General features: G+C 38.6%; 1 protein-coding gene across 3 annotated transcripts in view; it reads left to right on the top strand.

Moving 5' to 3' along the window:
- The window catches only part of GRIA4 (glutamate ionotropic receptor AMPA type subunit 4), a 237,321-nt gene that overhangs the window by 64,646 nt on the left and 157,694 nt on the right, over positions 1 to 14,981 (top strand). For all 3 annotated transcript variants that reach the window (XM_072850628.1, XM_072850630.1, XM_072850629.1), the window contains exon 3: positions 11,476 to 11,715. In XM_072850628.1, coding sequence (XP_072706729.1) covers positions 11,476 to 11,715 — 240 coding nt within the window. The remainder of the gene's footprint in view (positions 1 to 11,475; positions 11,716 to 14,981) is intronic.

Genomic DNA, 14,981 nt, shown 5'->3' with positions numbered 1-14,981 from the left:
ACCATCAAAGGGAAGGAAGGAAGGAAAGGACAAACAACAGTTTTTATCAAAAGTATTCAGAAACTCTTCTTATGGGTCCCAATTGTGACCAAAAAATAACTGAAAAGTGTTTTTTTCAAGTTAGGGTGTGTGTAATTAGATAATAGCTTTTATTAACCCATGGGAAATGGGGAAAAATATTTCCCATGGGTTATATATTTTAAAACATTAACATTGTTTTAAAAAATTACAAACCATGTTTTCTGGCTCTTTAAAAGATACTTAGATGTAAGAGTGGCCAAGGAAGCAATGTTGTGTTTAATGTTAGTTAATCAACATGGTGTGGTGAATGTCTGTTGATCTTACTGAGGCCAAAAGGAATACATGGCTTCATTTGTTCTAAATGGTAAACAGCAAAGTAAGAAGAATTATTTAAGATTATATGCTTGCGCAATAGCATGAATCAAAGTAAGCAATGATTTAAGTTGCTAGTGAGGGGACTCTTGATGGTGCGAAATCTGTTACTGAGGGAAGAAAGTAGCAAAAATCCCAGCCTTGCCCCTGCCAGCGTTCAAAAGCCTGGACTGGATGGAGAGCATTGCACTTCAGTGGGCAACTCACGTTGGCTGGAAGATTAAGGTAGGAAGAATAAGAAGTTGGGAGACAGACTCACCAGTGAAAGAAAAATGGAGTTCCAGTGATGGATCAAATGGCATCACTCCCCTCGGGACAGGCTTTAATTCTAAAAATAAAACTACAAATCAGACAAAAAAACCCCATCTCCATTCAGCTTTACATGACAACCACCTAAGGACCTTCATCTTCATGCAGGACCAAGTTAGTCACATCTTTCATGAGTTCCTGCCTTCCTTTCCCCAGATGTTTCAGAGATCTGGGGAGACATTTCCTAAGTCAGAGGGAGCAGTTAGATAACTAATCCCCTTTTAAAGTCACATGGAAGTTTAGTACCAAACTTCCCCGATACTTTAAAAAATGCTTTAATTGAGCTTCCTCAAATTACAGTGGAGTTCATGTTTTGTTTCAGTTCAGTTAAATTAGAACACAAGGTTTGACATAAAGAAGCACCACTGGTTCAAAGTGTGAGGTATAAATGATGATAACGCATCCATCAAAACAATTCAGGTCAGGAGCCATACTGTATGGTTCCACCTCTCACATCTCCTGTGAAATTCAGTTAATTCCCGTCAATGACAGTTTTGGTGGCAGGAGTACTGCAAAATTAACATGTATTTCTCCAAAATGAAGAAAAAAAATATTGTTGCTATTTTTTTCTGAAAACTACAAATAGTTCTTCTTTTGCATAAGAAAAATCTGTGATTACATAGCTATGTATAAAAAGCTATTTTTATGTAATCAACTGCACATTTGATAAGATACCCTCCTATTTAAAATCATACTTTTTTTTTTTCAGTTCGTTTTCTTCTGGAAAGAAAAATGTCTGTTTAAATGTGCCTATTTTCTCCCTTTCCTAGGTAAAAAGAAAAAAGAAAGCTAATGTAGAGAATCAGGCCATCAAAGGATTACTTCTTAAAACAAAATTCAGTCTTTGTTCTGTTTCCTTAAAATGGGATATGGGGGCAGGTTTTATAAAATCTTACATTTTGGGGGGAAAAACAAGCTGCAAAGAAATTTGTTTTCTCTAAAAAGCAGTGTTTGGATGAAGTTCAAATTTGAACTGAAAGAAATAATACATCTCATAAGGAAATGAATCAATCAAAGAACAGCAAAAAATGTTTAATCACAGAAGCAAAAAAAATGTTAATCACACAGGCGATCTAGATAAGTTATAGATCATGATTTCTCTAGATACTCATCTAATGAGATGAGCTTTCCCTCAGCTAGCAAACTGAAGAGGTGATATGATTTTGCAAGATCTCTAACCACCACATGGGTATCTGAGTTGAAAGGTTAACCTCAATTAAGCAACTGGGAGTTTTATCATTGATTCCATAAACCATTTTTTTACTGTAGTCCAGTCTAATTCCCATGCAATTGGTTATGGCTCTCTAAGCTTCTATGGTGAAGGAGGGGGGAATTAAAAAAAAAAGATAACCGTAGACATTTTGTCCTTGAGAAAACCTGCCAGCTTCATGGGAACTTTCTACCAAAACCTTCATGTTTAACTTTTTAAAAAACTTCTATGGTTTTGAAAAGCCTGGCAGTCTCATGTGGTACTGATATTTTTATCAGTTCTTAAAAACAGCCAAAAAAGAAATTCTGTACCAATGTGGATTCTCATTCATATGACTATGAAAGGTAAATGCTGCATGTGGATTCTCTATGGGAGAGCGTTCAAAGAGACGGTTTTGGCAGAGTTAGGGAAATGCACGTGTATGTGCATTGCCAGACAGCTATAAATACCAGATCCATGGAGTGCACAGGACTGGAGGACAAAGGCACAAAGACTGGATAATTTATTGCAGAGAGAACTGTATAGTACTTCTAAAAATGAGAAAATATTTGTTAGCATTCAGCAAATGTGAAATTCATGAGGGGAGTTCTATCAAAGAGATTAGCCAAGGCACAACGGAAAGAGAAATTTTTAAAATAAACCCAGTGGAAAATGTTTTCTTGTTGTGTAAAAGTGTTCCATTGGATTTAAATTATTTGGAATTATATATTAATGAAAGTAAAATACTTCAGTGGTGCAGACGTTTTCACATGGAAAGTACTTAAAAATTAAAGCAGTTTTTCCATATAAATTTATGAAAGGCCAAGCTACTTTGTGTTCTCCATCAAGAAATGAGAGTTGTCAGCACTTTTCAGGAAAATAGAGATACATGGTCTGTATCTGAGAAACACCTGCAATGCCTGGCTGGGAGGGATCTGTGCTTGTTGTATGAGGAGGGCCTCAGAGAAGGGCAGCTCCAAATCACATTGAATCTAGGGATGGACAGGGGAGAAAAACAGAGAGATGTTTCCTAAAGTGAGCCTTCTTTTAACAATTTTTAAATGTAGCTATCTAAATGTAGATGCCAAGTCTTTCATAGTTGCATTGTCTCCTTTTACAGCCAAAAGAGATAGGTACCTCAAGTGGATGAATCAGTACACTTAATTTATGACCCATCTTAAGCTGGGATGATCTGTCTTCTGAATATACCTTCTGTTTTAGAGACAGGCCCCCCCAAAAAAAAATTAGAAACCTAACTTTCAGGTGGTAAGAATCAGGTAAGAAAGACAGTCCCCTCCACTCTCCCTGTGTGCACATACACATACAGACACACACTCCTTTCACAAATTTTTTTGGGATTGGCTTGGAGGAAACTTTAATTAATGTATTAATTTGTGAAGAGCAAAAGTTGCTCCATATGAAGCATGGAGAAGAGTTCAGCAGTTGGATCTAGAAGTCAGTCTCGTCCAGTCTCTGTGGCCCTCTCTTTTCTGTTATTTTGGGCATCTCTCAGGGTAACCTTCTAAAGTTAATGTTCTGTAACTTAGTGATCTGGTATAAGACATCGTGCACGAAATACTACATTACGATGCTCAAATTGATTTTAAAAAAAGAAAATACCGTGCATGTTAATTAAGCTAATTCAATTCCATTTTCCATTCAATAGGCAAGAAATGCACTATCACTTTCTGCTATTGTTTCAGGAATTGACTTAGAGCAGAAATAGTCTTTTAGAGACAATTCACAAAAATTGTTTCTGGAAACTTAATTATTAATTAAAAAATGTAACAAGTTTGTATCTTGCTTTGCAATATGTTCTCACATCTGCAGTTGCACAAACAAAACCGCATTTCCCAAATTACCATTTGATCTAGCACATTAAACCAAGGTTTTCATTGCTCCTAGGAGAGTATTTTTAAATGAGCTGGCAAGTCACTTCTTATAGAGTACTAGAAGTAACCCATTGCTGTGGGTTAAATGTAAAAGACACTCGTGAATTTTCTGTCCCTCAAGTTTGATGGATCCATCTGTTGATCTTCAGATAAATATTCCTGCACGCTCTTTAGTACGTGCTTAATTTTATGCATACAACTAAACACACTGACCTTTAGGACAAGTCCTTACCTGTTTTTTGGGTTCCAGAATTTACTATAGAATTGCAAGATAACGGTCCGTTCGGTGTAATGTTTATACACATTGGGGTAGCACTTGGAAGCCACAGGTGAGACAGTTGGACCACTGTGCTAAACTTTTTACAGACATCTAATAGGAGACTGGCCTTCCTGTGAAGTACTTATAGTCCAAAATAGAGCAGACAGTTGAAACGTTGAGAACTGAGACATGGGAATGTGATTTGCTCCAGAGTATGAATTTAATTTCAGAGGTTCAGTGCCCAACATGCCAGACTTCTCATTGTGCAGTTACATCACAGGAGGATAAACATTTGAGAGGAATAAATATTTGAGAGGGTGATGTTTGTGATTCAGGTTTTTTTTTTAAACTGGAAAGATCTTAATTTAGTCTCTTTTTTTCCACCTCCATCATTAATACTGTATTAAATTTTAGAGGAATAAACTGATTTTAGTTAAAGTAATGATGTGATATTATTTCCAGTTGTAACACTTTAGGCATAATGCTACCCAAAGTGTGATGCATGCCTCCTGAATGCAGGGGAAGATAATTTTTTTGCTTGAAGAAGTTTGTGATCAAATGACAAAGGTAGATGATGATTTAGAGGGTGCAGGGTCTATAAATAGAAAATGAACAGGGTTGTGATGGGCGCTTGTTTCATTAGACACCAAAAAATCTAACCATATAATTTGTAAGAAACTCTTTGTTTCCCTTTTTCCCTTTTTTGGATAGTAATATTTAGAGATACTGTTTCTATTCAAGACAGTTCTTAAGGTAGTAGTAAACTGGTCCTAATACATCTATAATGTTTTTCATCTACCCACTTTATGTAACACTGTTTTATCTTTTATAATCCTATCTGTCATCTTATATCAATGATTTAATTCATGAAGGTACCTCATTAAGTTGGTTTCAGTGCTGGGAATTTTTCTTAACACAACAGCATAATTTAGTATAAAATCAGCAGTCTCAAACACAACCCAGAGGAAGAGCATATCTGTATCAAATTTGTACTGGATTTCGGTGCAAGATAGTTGAAAACTACATGGGAATGAATGTAGGTCACTTGTCTTGTAATTCTAGACCCCTGACTGGCCTTGCATCCTCTTCCAGGAGGTGGAGGTCAGTGGAGTGATGAGGAGGTGGATCAGGGAGTAGAGGAGAAAGAGTGTTGGGATGTTCTGTGCAAAATGAACAGAATCGTGTTTTGACATTTTAACAGGAAACTAATCTCAAAGCCGTTTTAGAAATATTACTTAATCTAGTCTGAAATGTTGAAGCTTTCATGCATATAAATTGATAAATCATTTGACCTTGGGAGGCAGGTCCTTATTTAGATTAAATGATTCCCCCTTCTGTGCTTCATCTCACTTGTAGAGCTTGCATCTCCATATGGCTAGGCTATTCCTCTTGGAAGGAATTCTTTAGGTTGAGGTTGAGAAAATTTGCCCAGTACTTTTACATCAGTGCTGGCAAATGCAGGTGCACAGCAGCTGAACAAAATAGAGAGTGTATGACTGTGGTCCATGAGGACATGGATCATTGACAGCGCTGCATGACAACCTCAAATGAAAGCTGCCATATACTATTGTGGTGGCAAGGAAATGTAACTCCTTATATATATATTTGAAATTTATTGCTGTGTGGAGTTTACCAGGTGTATTGGCTTTCTGTGGACAGGTTTTGGTTGGGGGGGGGCTGCAGGGGTGGCCTCTGTGAGAAGACACCAGGGGCCACCCCGTGTCGGACAGAGCCAGTTTTTAACTGGCTCCAAAACGAACCAACTGCTGGCCAAAGAGCCCATCAGCTGCTGAGCCCATCAGCAATGCTGTGGTGCCTCTGTGATAACATATTTAAGAAAGGGTAAAAAACACTGCATAGGAGCAGTGAGAGAGAGGAGTGAGAAAATGTGAGAGAAAAAACCCTGCAGGCACCAAGGTCAGTGAAGAAGGAGGGGGAGGAGGTGCTCCGGGTGCCGGAGCAGAGATTCCCCTGCAGCCCGTGGAGAAGACCATGGTGACATAGGTTGTCCCCCTGCAGCCCATAGAGGACCATAGTGGAGCAGATACCTACTCAGCAGCCCATGGAGGACCCCATGCTGCAGCAGGTAGATGTGCCCTAAGGAAGCCTATGGAGAGCCCACACCAGAGCAAGCTTCTGGCAGGAGCTGTGGCCCATGGGCGACCCTCGCTGGAGCAGTCTTTTCCTGAAAGACTGTACCCCATGGAGAGTACCTACAGTGTAACAGTTCTTGAAGAACTGCAGCCCATGGGAAGGACCCATGTTGGAGCAGTTCTGAAGGACTGCATTCCATGGGGGGACCCGACACTGGGGTAGGGGAACAGCGTGAGGAGGAGGGAGCGGCAGAGACAAGTTGTTACGGACTGAACACAATCCCCACTCCCTGTTTGGATCTCTAAAGCACAGGAGGAAATGAAGAGACGGCAGTGAAAGACTGTCTTCATATCTGGAAAACTTCCATAATGCAAAACGCTCTGAGTCTTTCAGTTTTGGTGCTTCCACAGTTTGTGAGTTTATGGCAGATCAGTGGGCCTGTCAGTATATCTGTAACAGCCAGCTGTGCCAGGGCTTCCCACACAGGAGCCTACAACGTAGGCAAAAGCATTTTAAAATGCTCGTCACAGAGCTTGTGTCCTGGAAGACTCAGGGTCTGTGAGTCATGGCTCTGAAGCAAGATCTACCATGTTACTTCTGTGTTAGACTGTAGGTATTCCAGATTCCTACCTACATGGTATAGGCACCATATAGGCTGCCAAGCAAAAGTAATGCCGTTGGCAGACCAGCTGTGCTCTGCTTATCAGACTTCATTTTCTAAATATATTGTTAGAGTAGTGTTTTAGTCATCTCTTGAAGAAATAAAGCTTTTGGGTGTGACCAAATAATAAAACAAGATCAATATCATGTAAATGTTTGTGCAGGTATGTATATGTATGTGTATTTGTACAACATATTTCTCACAAACTTTCACTTGACCACTTCTGTGTCATTTTCATGGTTATGGTTACAGCTGTATTTGGACTCTGACTTCCCCTGTGCCTGTTTAGAGGATTTAAAGTATATGGGTATAACTTCTGGAAGTCAGTGAATAAGAAGAAGTTGGGATTTTTTGCTTTTTGTTTTTCAAGAAATGATTTGTGTTTAAAGTGTGGGACTTGTCTTTAGAACAATAACATGGACTTTGGGAAGTCTTTCTCTCACAGAGAAAGATGACTGCATGTGGCTTGACTGTGTGTCTCAGTAAACCCTGCAGTGTACAATTTTTGCCATTTAGGCATTATGATTTCTTTTTTTAACTGAAGGTCCCGTGAGTCACCTATTATTTTAAAGTGCTAGTGCTATCACATAGTTCAATCTGCTGGAATAGAACATATCTAATTCATATTACAGCTACTGCAATAACATTATCTTGGCTATTTAAGGTGCATTGCAACATCTTCTCTGGAGTCTGAGCTCCACATTCACCTTATCTTTGGTAAGGTCAATGGCATTGCAAAATTTGCAGGAGAAAATCAAAGTTTTTATAAGAACAAAGTTTTCTTAGAATGCTAATATGAGACTGTGTTTTACCAAGCGTAATTTAGTCCATTTATAATAAGTAAAATGCCTTTAGAAGTGTAAGAGAAATAGATAAAGAATTGGGACATCCAGGTAGTCATGTTTGCCTGGAGGCATTTTCTGAGAACAGTAGTGAGTCAGAATGCAAATCCTCATGGTTTTGCTGATTTTTGTGGTCGCTGCTGATTACTGTAAAATTGATTCAGGAGCGTTGCAGCATCTCTGCATATGTTTAAGCCTAATCTCCATAGTGTCACAGGCATTTTTCCTCTCTGTGGGTATTGTACTGAGTAAGAAAAAAATCTCATAACCTTCATCTTAGCATTTTTTCATATCAAGGAGCAAAGAAGGACACTATTCAGTAACTTCCTACTCTTGATCTTGAGTATAGCAGCACAAGTTTTCTTGGATTGGTTATTTCAGGACTTTAATGATAGTCAGATAATGTTTTATTGCATTTGGATCTAGGCTGTGGCAAGGATAGTTTGCTTTGAAAATGTGAAGAATTATTACTCTGTTATTTTTAGTTAAAAGTATTTTAGGGTCATATCATGTTATTTAATGAAATTTCAAGTTTGACTTTTTCCCTCTCTTTTTTTTTTCCTCCATCTTGAGAATGGATTTGAGCTTTAACTCCACTAAGTATACAGCTTGACATTGATTTCTTGAATTTTTCATCTTGTAGAATCCTACTGTATGGACCGTGTGTTATGAAAAGTACCCTTTGCCCCTGTAAAACTGCAAAGAAGTAAGGCAATGCAGGGCCTTAACAAAGGTTTACTCTAAACAGAAAATAAATTAAGTAACTATGACTTAGTTACACAAGGTTTACATTCAACTATTTTAGTTGTCAAAGTTAACTGGACTGTTTGAAAATAGAGGAGGCCTGCCATTTCCTCACAGAAACACTTGTAAAACACTGAGAAATCCCTTTGCAGGGGAAAGTAACATGCAGGATGTGACTCCAGAACTGAATGAATGATTATACAAGAAAGATATAAGAAACAAGTGTTTAAAAAGGGTTATTAGTAAGAAAGGTTGTGTTGAAGAAATCAGGAGGTATAGAGGACATTTGTTGCAGAAATGAGAGCCTACTTTAGGGCTGCCAGTGAAAACTGAGACTTGCAAAGGACATTAAAACAACAGTAGAAGGTCATTTACATCTTTAAATACAAAGATAGGAAATAAATAGGCAAATAATTGAAGCTGTTATATATTGATGATGGGACAGAAGAAGAAGAAAATCTGGTTAGAGACGTAAAACTAATAGATACTTCACATTGATTTTCACTCAAGGAGGACGTTGACCTTAAAAAAGGCATGATGGCTAATGGGAATAGGGAAATCACCTCTTTCTTCCGTGGTTCTTAAAGAACTGGTTTACTGGAGGGCAAATGCAATAACGAGTGCTTCTTAGTAGAGCTGTTAAATGAGTTGTGATACATATGATCATTGAATAGGAAATATAATACCTATTTTTAAAGGAGGACATAGAATCTGGCAGCCATGGACCTAGCAGCTTAACATCAATAGACTGTAAAGTTATAGAACAGATTTTGATGAAAAGAAAGCTTTCAAATATGGCTATAGAGAGAAAATGGCATAAAATGCAACCAGAAATTATTAAGGTAGAAAGTGTGGGATTAATCCATATCTTCCAATTGCCAAGAGAATGAAGTAAAATAGACATGCTCCTAGTAGATTTGATTTATGAAAATAGAGACAGACAGGAGAGTTAAAAGGTAGGCATGAAACTAGGGAAGATGGCAACAAATGCTGGTAGAAGAGGAGGTACCAGGCTGGAGAAACATGGCTACAGGAGGAAGATACTAAGAGACTGATTTTACAGTAGACAGAGAGATAAAAAGTCGGAGTACCCTGATGGAATTTGCTGGTGAGGCAGATACAGACATCGATAAAAGTTCAGAGCAGGCTAAGAATGTAACTGTGGAAGTAAATAATTTTGAGGAATACAGTAATAGATGTGACATAATGGAAAATGAATAAAGGTGACTAATAAAAATATTATGCTATAATGCTATTGCATATGCTATATAGCATATGCTATTATGCTAGAAACTCATCATTTGGAAGTAGCCCAGAAGGAAGAAGGAGCAGAATTTTGATCCCAAGGTGATCGTCAGCCATCACTCAGGTGCAGATTTAGAAAAACACAATGTGATCTTAGGATATATCAGCAGAAGTATTTTACAGTAGAGATGAGGAAGTAATGTAAAAAGAAGTAGAAAGCCTTCAACCGAAATTCTAAACATGGTCATCCGTGTTCAAGAAAAATGAGATGAAAGTGGGAAAGCACAGAACAACACTTTTTAGGATGATTAGTGGAATGGCAAGCCAGTCATTCAGTGGGTCTAGGAGAATGCATGTTGTGTGGTCCAGCAAAGAAAACACTAAGAGGGTTTGTATGATCTGTGTAGCAACATGTTGAAGGGGAACTTAGGAGAAGGAATAAAGCTTTTTAAAAAGCTTTATTTATATATAATCTGGCTATGAAAATCCTTAGGTTGGGGGTGTAACAGTGGAGCAGCACATAAAATCACAGAACTGCCCTCAAGCCACTTACTCCAGTTCTTGCATCAGAACTGGATAAATCACCCAAGTCTAAGGAGAAGAATGCACAATTTGTATACTTTGCTCTTTAGACAGTAAATGTAATATGAAAGAATTAAAGCTGAACTGGTTTGAATCAGCCTGTTTGCTAAGTGTGTATGCTGTACCCTGACTGTGCCGCTCTCACAGGATGACTGTGACCTCCAGGCTAGAAGAGAGGAGGCCATCATCTAGTTAAAAGGGTGCGACTTAGGTTTTCCCATGTTTAGGCTACATGTAAGAATGGGTTGTCAGGGGGGAAGGTGTGGAACACGATACCATAGGAAATACATACTTAGGAGAAAATGGATACGATGATCTCCTAACTGACTGTTCCTTTCTCAATTTTCTGTGATTCTGGGATAGGTAACACTATTAACGATCACACAAATTCTAATAAGTTGGTTTGTATTTTAAAAAAAGTGGGATGTTTTTCATTGGGCCCTTCATGTGTTGCTAGAAAGGCAGTATTTTCTCAAGAAAATACCCTTATGCCTGCTTTTATGTGCATAGATCAGTAAAGCCCTTATCCAGTCTGCTGAAATCAATAAAAGTCTTCCTCTATGTCTTAAATGAGTCCAAGAGCAAATCAAAACTCAGAATATATATTCAGGTCATTTTTTTTCTGGTTTTGAGGTTGACACAGAGTAGAAATAAAAGGTTTGGAGCAAAAGTCTGGTCACATTGACTTACTACGTTTTTCTTCAACTGTTCTCTTACAGTCAAGGAGATTATTCATGAAGTAGGTTTTTACTCAGTGTCTGTAGTAGAGTTTTAAGTAGCACAAGGGCTCCCTGCTTAAAAGGGAGTGAAGGCTCTACATTGTTACAGTTCAAAATGTCCAAATTTCACTGACAAGGTCAGTAAGTAACATTTTTGTGATAATTTTCACATTTTAAAATGTGAACAGTTTTCTGTTTAAGGTACTGGAAATGATCAATGCCTGATAATATGCAGAGCTATGGTTAAAACAGCATATGTTGACTTTTCACTGGTGTGCAAAAATCCATGTTATTTATTTAATATTTTATTTTAGAATAAAAACACTATAGATAATGTAATGTTCTATGAATGAGATCCAAAAGTGACAAAATGTTATTTAGCTATTTATTTATTGGTTTCCAGAATGAAATGCATGTGAAAATTGTGCATAGTTAAATACAGGCAGAAATGGAAATCTTCAAATTAAAAATTTGGGGATGTTGGAATGTATAAGTACATATTTACAGATTTTGTCACTACCTGACCTCTGTTTTTTTTTCTTCCAGTTTGCTCCCAGTATTCTAGAGGAGTTTTTGCCATTTTTGGACTATATGATAAGAGATCAGTACATACCTTGACCTCATTCTGCAGCGCCTTGCACATCTCCCTCATCACACCGAGTTTCCCCACAGAGGGTGAGAGTCAGTTTGTGCTGCAGCTCCGACCATCTCTGCGGGGAGCCCTCTTGAGCTTGCTGGATCATTATGAATGGAACCGCTTTGTCTTCCTGTATGACACAGATCGAGGTGAGTTGTGACCCAGCTTTCTTATCTTTTTAGTTCAAATGACTTTTGCGAGGACTGTGCATTTTTGTATCATATGGAGAGCTCGGGGAGTCAAATTTTAAAGGGCCTTTGAGGTGAAATACCTCTGACTGAGTACCTGTGTGGCTGAAGGAAGAATTCCTTCATCTGCAAATATTGGATATTGGACGCACATAGTATGTAATCGACCAGCCGAAGTCTGTGTTTCAAGTCTAGAATACTAAAACATTTTAACTAATGTTAGTGAAGCAAAGACACAATTCAGTAAGCAGAATTTTACAACTCTGTTCACTCTTCAACTGACTTCATAAGTGACAGCACTACAAAGGAGTAGAGAGGACCAGCCACTTCTCTGCACCTGCATTGGTGTAAGCTGAGATGTGAGTGAGCCCCTAGGGGCTCCCATGCTTTGGAAGGTCAAGGCAGAGCGAGGCTTGTGCAGTGTGAGGCCCTCAGGCTGCAGCAGAGAAGTGGAGGTAAGAGGCAATACCTGCCAGGCAAGAGGTATCCATGGGGCAGCGGAAGGAAGGAGTGCTGCAGTAGCCCATCTTCTACTCCCTTCATCTGGAGTTATCTCTGTGATGGACTACACTTTTATAAAATATGTAGCGCATTACACAAAAGGCTACACTTTCTGTCCACATTCTCCATTCCATATCCCAGAGCATCTCAGAACCTTTTAAGTGGTATAAAACTGCAAGTACATCACTGCGCCTCACCACTCAATGCAGAATTGAGAAGTGTCCTGTTCTCCACATTGTGTGTTCACTCTGCTGGCAAAACCCTTTGCCTTTGTTTATGGAATAGGATTGAGCCAACATGGCTGAGCTTCTGTGGAAGAGGCAAGATTTTTATGTTGATGGCTTGCTTTCAGGGGGGAAGCGAGCTGCATAGCTGTAGTCAAATAATTATTTTACTACAGCTGTTTCAATATAGCTCCCCATGTGGACAGTCTATTCCGGAATTAAAGTGGCTTTTTTCCAGTATAATTACTCTGCAGTAGAAATAGGGAATTATACTGACCTAACTAAATTTGTTTAATTATTTGATTATGGCTATAGAAGTCAATTTTCTCATATACAAGCATTAAATTTTAGTGAGTTTTTAGCTTGATATACTGCCTAAATACCTGAATTTAAATCAAAATGAGTAATGGAACAAAATGAAAGAGTTTGTATTGTTCCATAATTGTTTGGGTTTTTTTTAAATAAAGATTTTTTTAATGTTTGCTGGACCTACAAAGGAAGTTCTGGGAAGCATTATAGAATGTATTACATAACTGGAAAGAGAAAAAATTTGCGAATTTAAAAGTATTCCTACTCAAGACATAGTTATGGGTAACAAGAAAACAAGCACATAATTACAGATGTGATCCTACAAGTTCAACACATTGTTAAGAGAAGAAGTGCACAGCCTGCAGTCACCTTTCTCATCTAAATTCACACACTTAATTAGATTGAGACATCATTTTTAAGCATGCAATATCACACCAAGGGCAGTTTCAGAACATTGTCTATAACAGTGTGGTTAATAAACGATTCTTGTGGCACTGAACTCAGCAACTCTGAACTCATCAGTGTGTCTTTGATAAAGAGATGACATTTGCCAGCTTGGATGCAGGGGGTGCTACGTTGGATAGTCTCTCAAATTCTGAATAGGTCTTGTGACTCGGTTTAATACAGGAGAAAATAAGATTCAATGCATCTTTAGGTATTAAGATGACTGTAAAGATACATCATTGCTGAATAATTTTCACTGCCATTCCATAATAGAAATTTTTAAGGGGGACCTGAGATATGATAAGAAAAAAGTAAATATAATCTCTTAGCTATCAGTGTAACTGGAAAAAGAAAAAAAAAAAAAATTGACGTTGAGTCATAGGGTCTCTGTCAGTGAGGCCAGAACTTAACGTTGTCCAGATTTTTGCTACAGATCCTTCCTTTACACGGCACATGTTTCCCTGTCTTTCTGAGCAGCCCTATCCAACCAAACCGAAGGAAGGAGAACCCCCGTTAGCCTTTTCGTTTTGATACTGGGCCTGCGAGTTGATCTTTGCAGCTTAACCGGGAAGGTATAAATAAACTCATGGGGGAAGGTAAGCAATAAGCATAAATTCCAGCCAGACACAGTAGCTGCTTGTGAAGAAGGCAGCATTTAGCAGCTATCAGTATTGTAAAAGGCAGAAGTCCTTGGCAGAAGGCAGTATGATAGAATAAACTTAGGCAAACCTTCAGCAGCAGTGGTGATGTGCTGTGGTGGGCAGATGCATGTTGTTTTCACACCTGCTTTCTCAGCCTTTCCATCCTGCTTGCTTCTTGGTTCTGTTGCGTGTGGCTCGGTTGCTGCTCGCTCATAGGGGGTGAACAATTAAATCCTGTTATTAAGGTAGGTTTCTCTGCCGTATCACTCCATTTATCTCTTTGTCAGCCCCTCAGCTCCCTGCAGAACGCCAGTCTCTTTGCTACTGCGGCAATCTATGTTTGCATTCCTGACCTGAACTGAAATGGTCTTTTGTCACATCTCTCCAAGTCATTCCCACGTACCACACTTGGGTTTACACCATGGAGTAGTCTTGGAGCTCACAAACTCTGATGAGGTGGTGGCTTCAGCTATTACGTTAAATCTCCCTTTCTGATGTTCTGCCAGACTCACAGTCTGCAAAATCACTGTCCTCTGCCAGGATGAAGATACTAGGAAGAATGGCAAAGATACAAAATGAATTGGATCTAGCAGGGGACATTACAAGAAAGGAGAACAGGTTTTGCAAAAGACATTAGACCTAAGAGAAAGATGAAGGAAAATTCAGCTCATTATTTAACAGGGAAAGTGAGCAAGTAAAGAGTGACACAGAAGGCTAAAGCCTCAAGGGTCATTTTGTTTCAATACATTCTTCTTTCTCTTACCCTCCTTCCATAAAAAGGTTTAATTATGACCTGGTGCTTAATACAATTAATATTAACAGCAAAGTGCCAGGAACACAGACAGGACAGGGAAAAAGCAGGCTGAAGAACACTTAATGGAGTTACGCAAAGCATAGTGGGAGAGGGCTGAAATGAAAACCATGCCCCCTTGAGACAGCCGGAGGAAAGGGAAGTCCAGCAGGGGTGAAGTGCTCAGTTAATATTTTATGTCACCTCTAAAGGGACTTAAGTGAAAGAATCAAATGAGTAGACCAGAAGAACATTTAGTTTATATATGTTGTTTTATTGTAATTGAGAGGTATTTCTTTTTAAAAGAGGCATACAACC

The sequence above is a fragment of the Ciconia boyciana genome, chromosome 1 (genome assembly GCF_034638445.1).
Source record: "Ciconia boyciana chromosome 1, ASM3463844v1, whole genome shotgun sequence".
Classification (NCBI taxonomy): domain Eukaryota; kingdom Metazoa; phylum Chordata; class Aves; order Ciconiiformes; family Ciconiidae; genus Ciconia; species Ciconia boyciana.
Note: the sequence above shows the minus strand (reverse complement) of the source record. Positions and strands in the feature narration are given on the sequence as shown.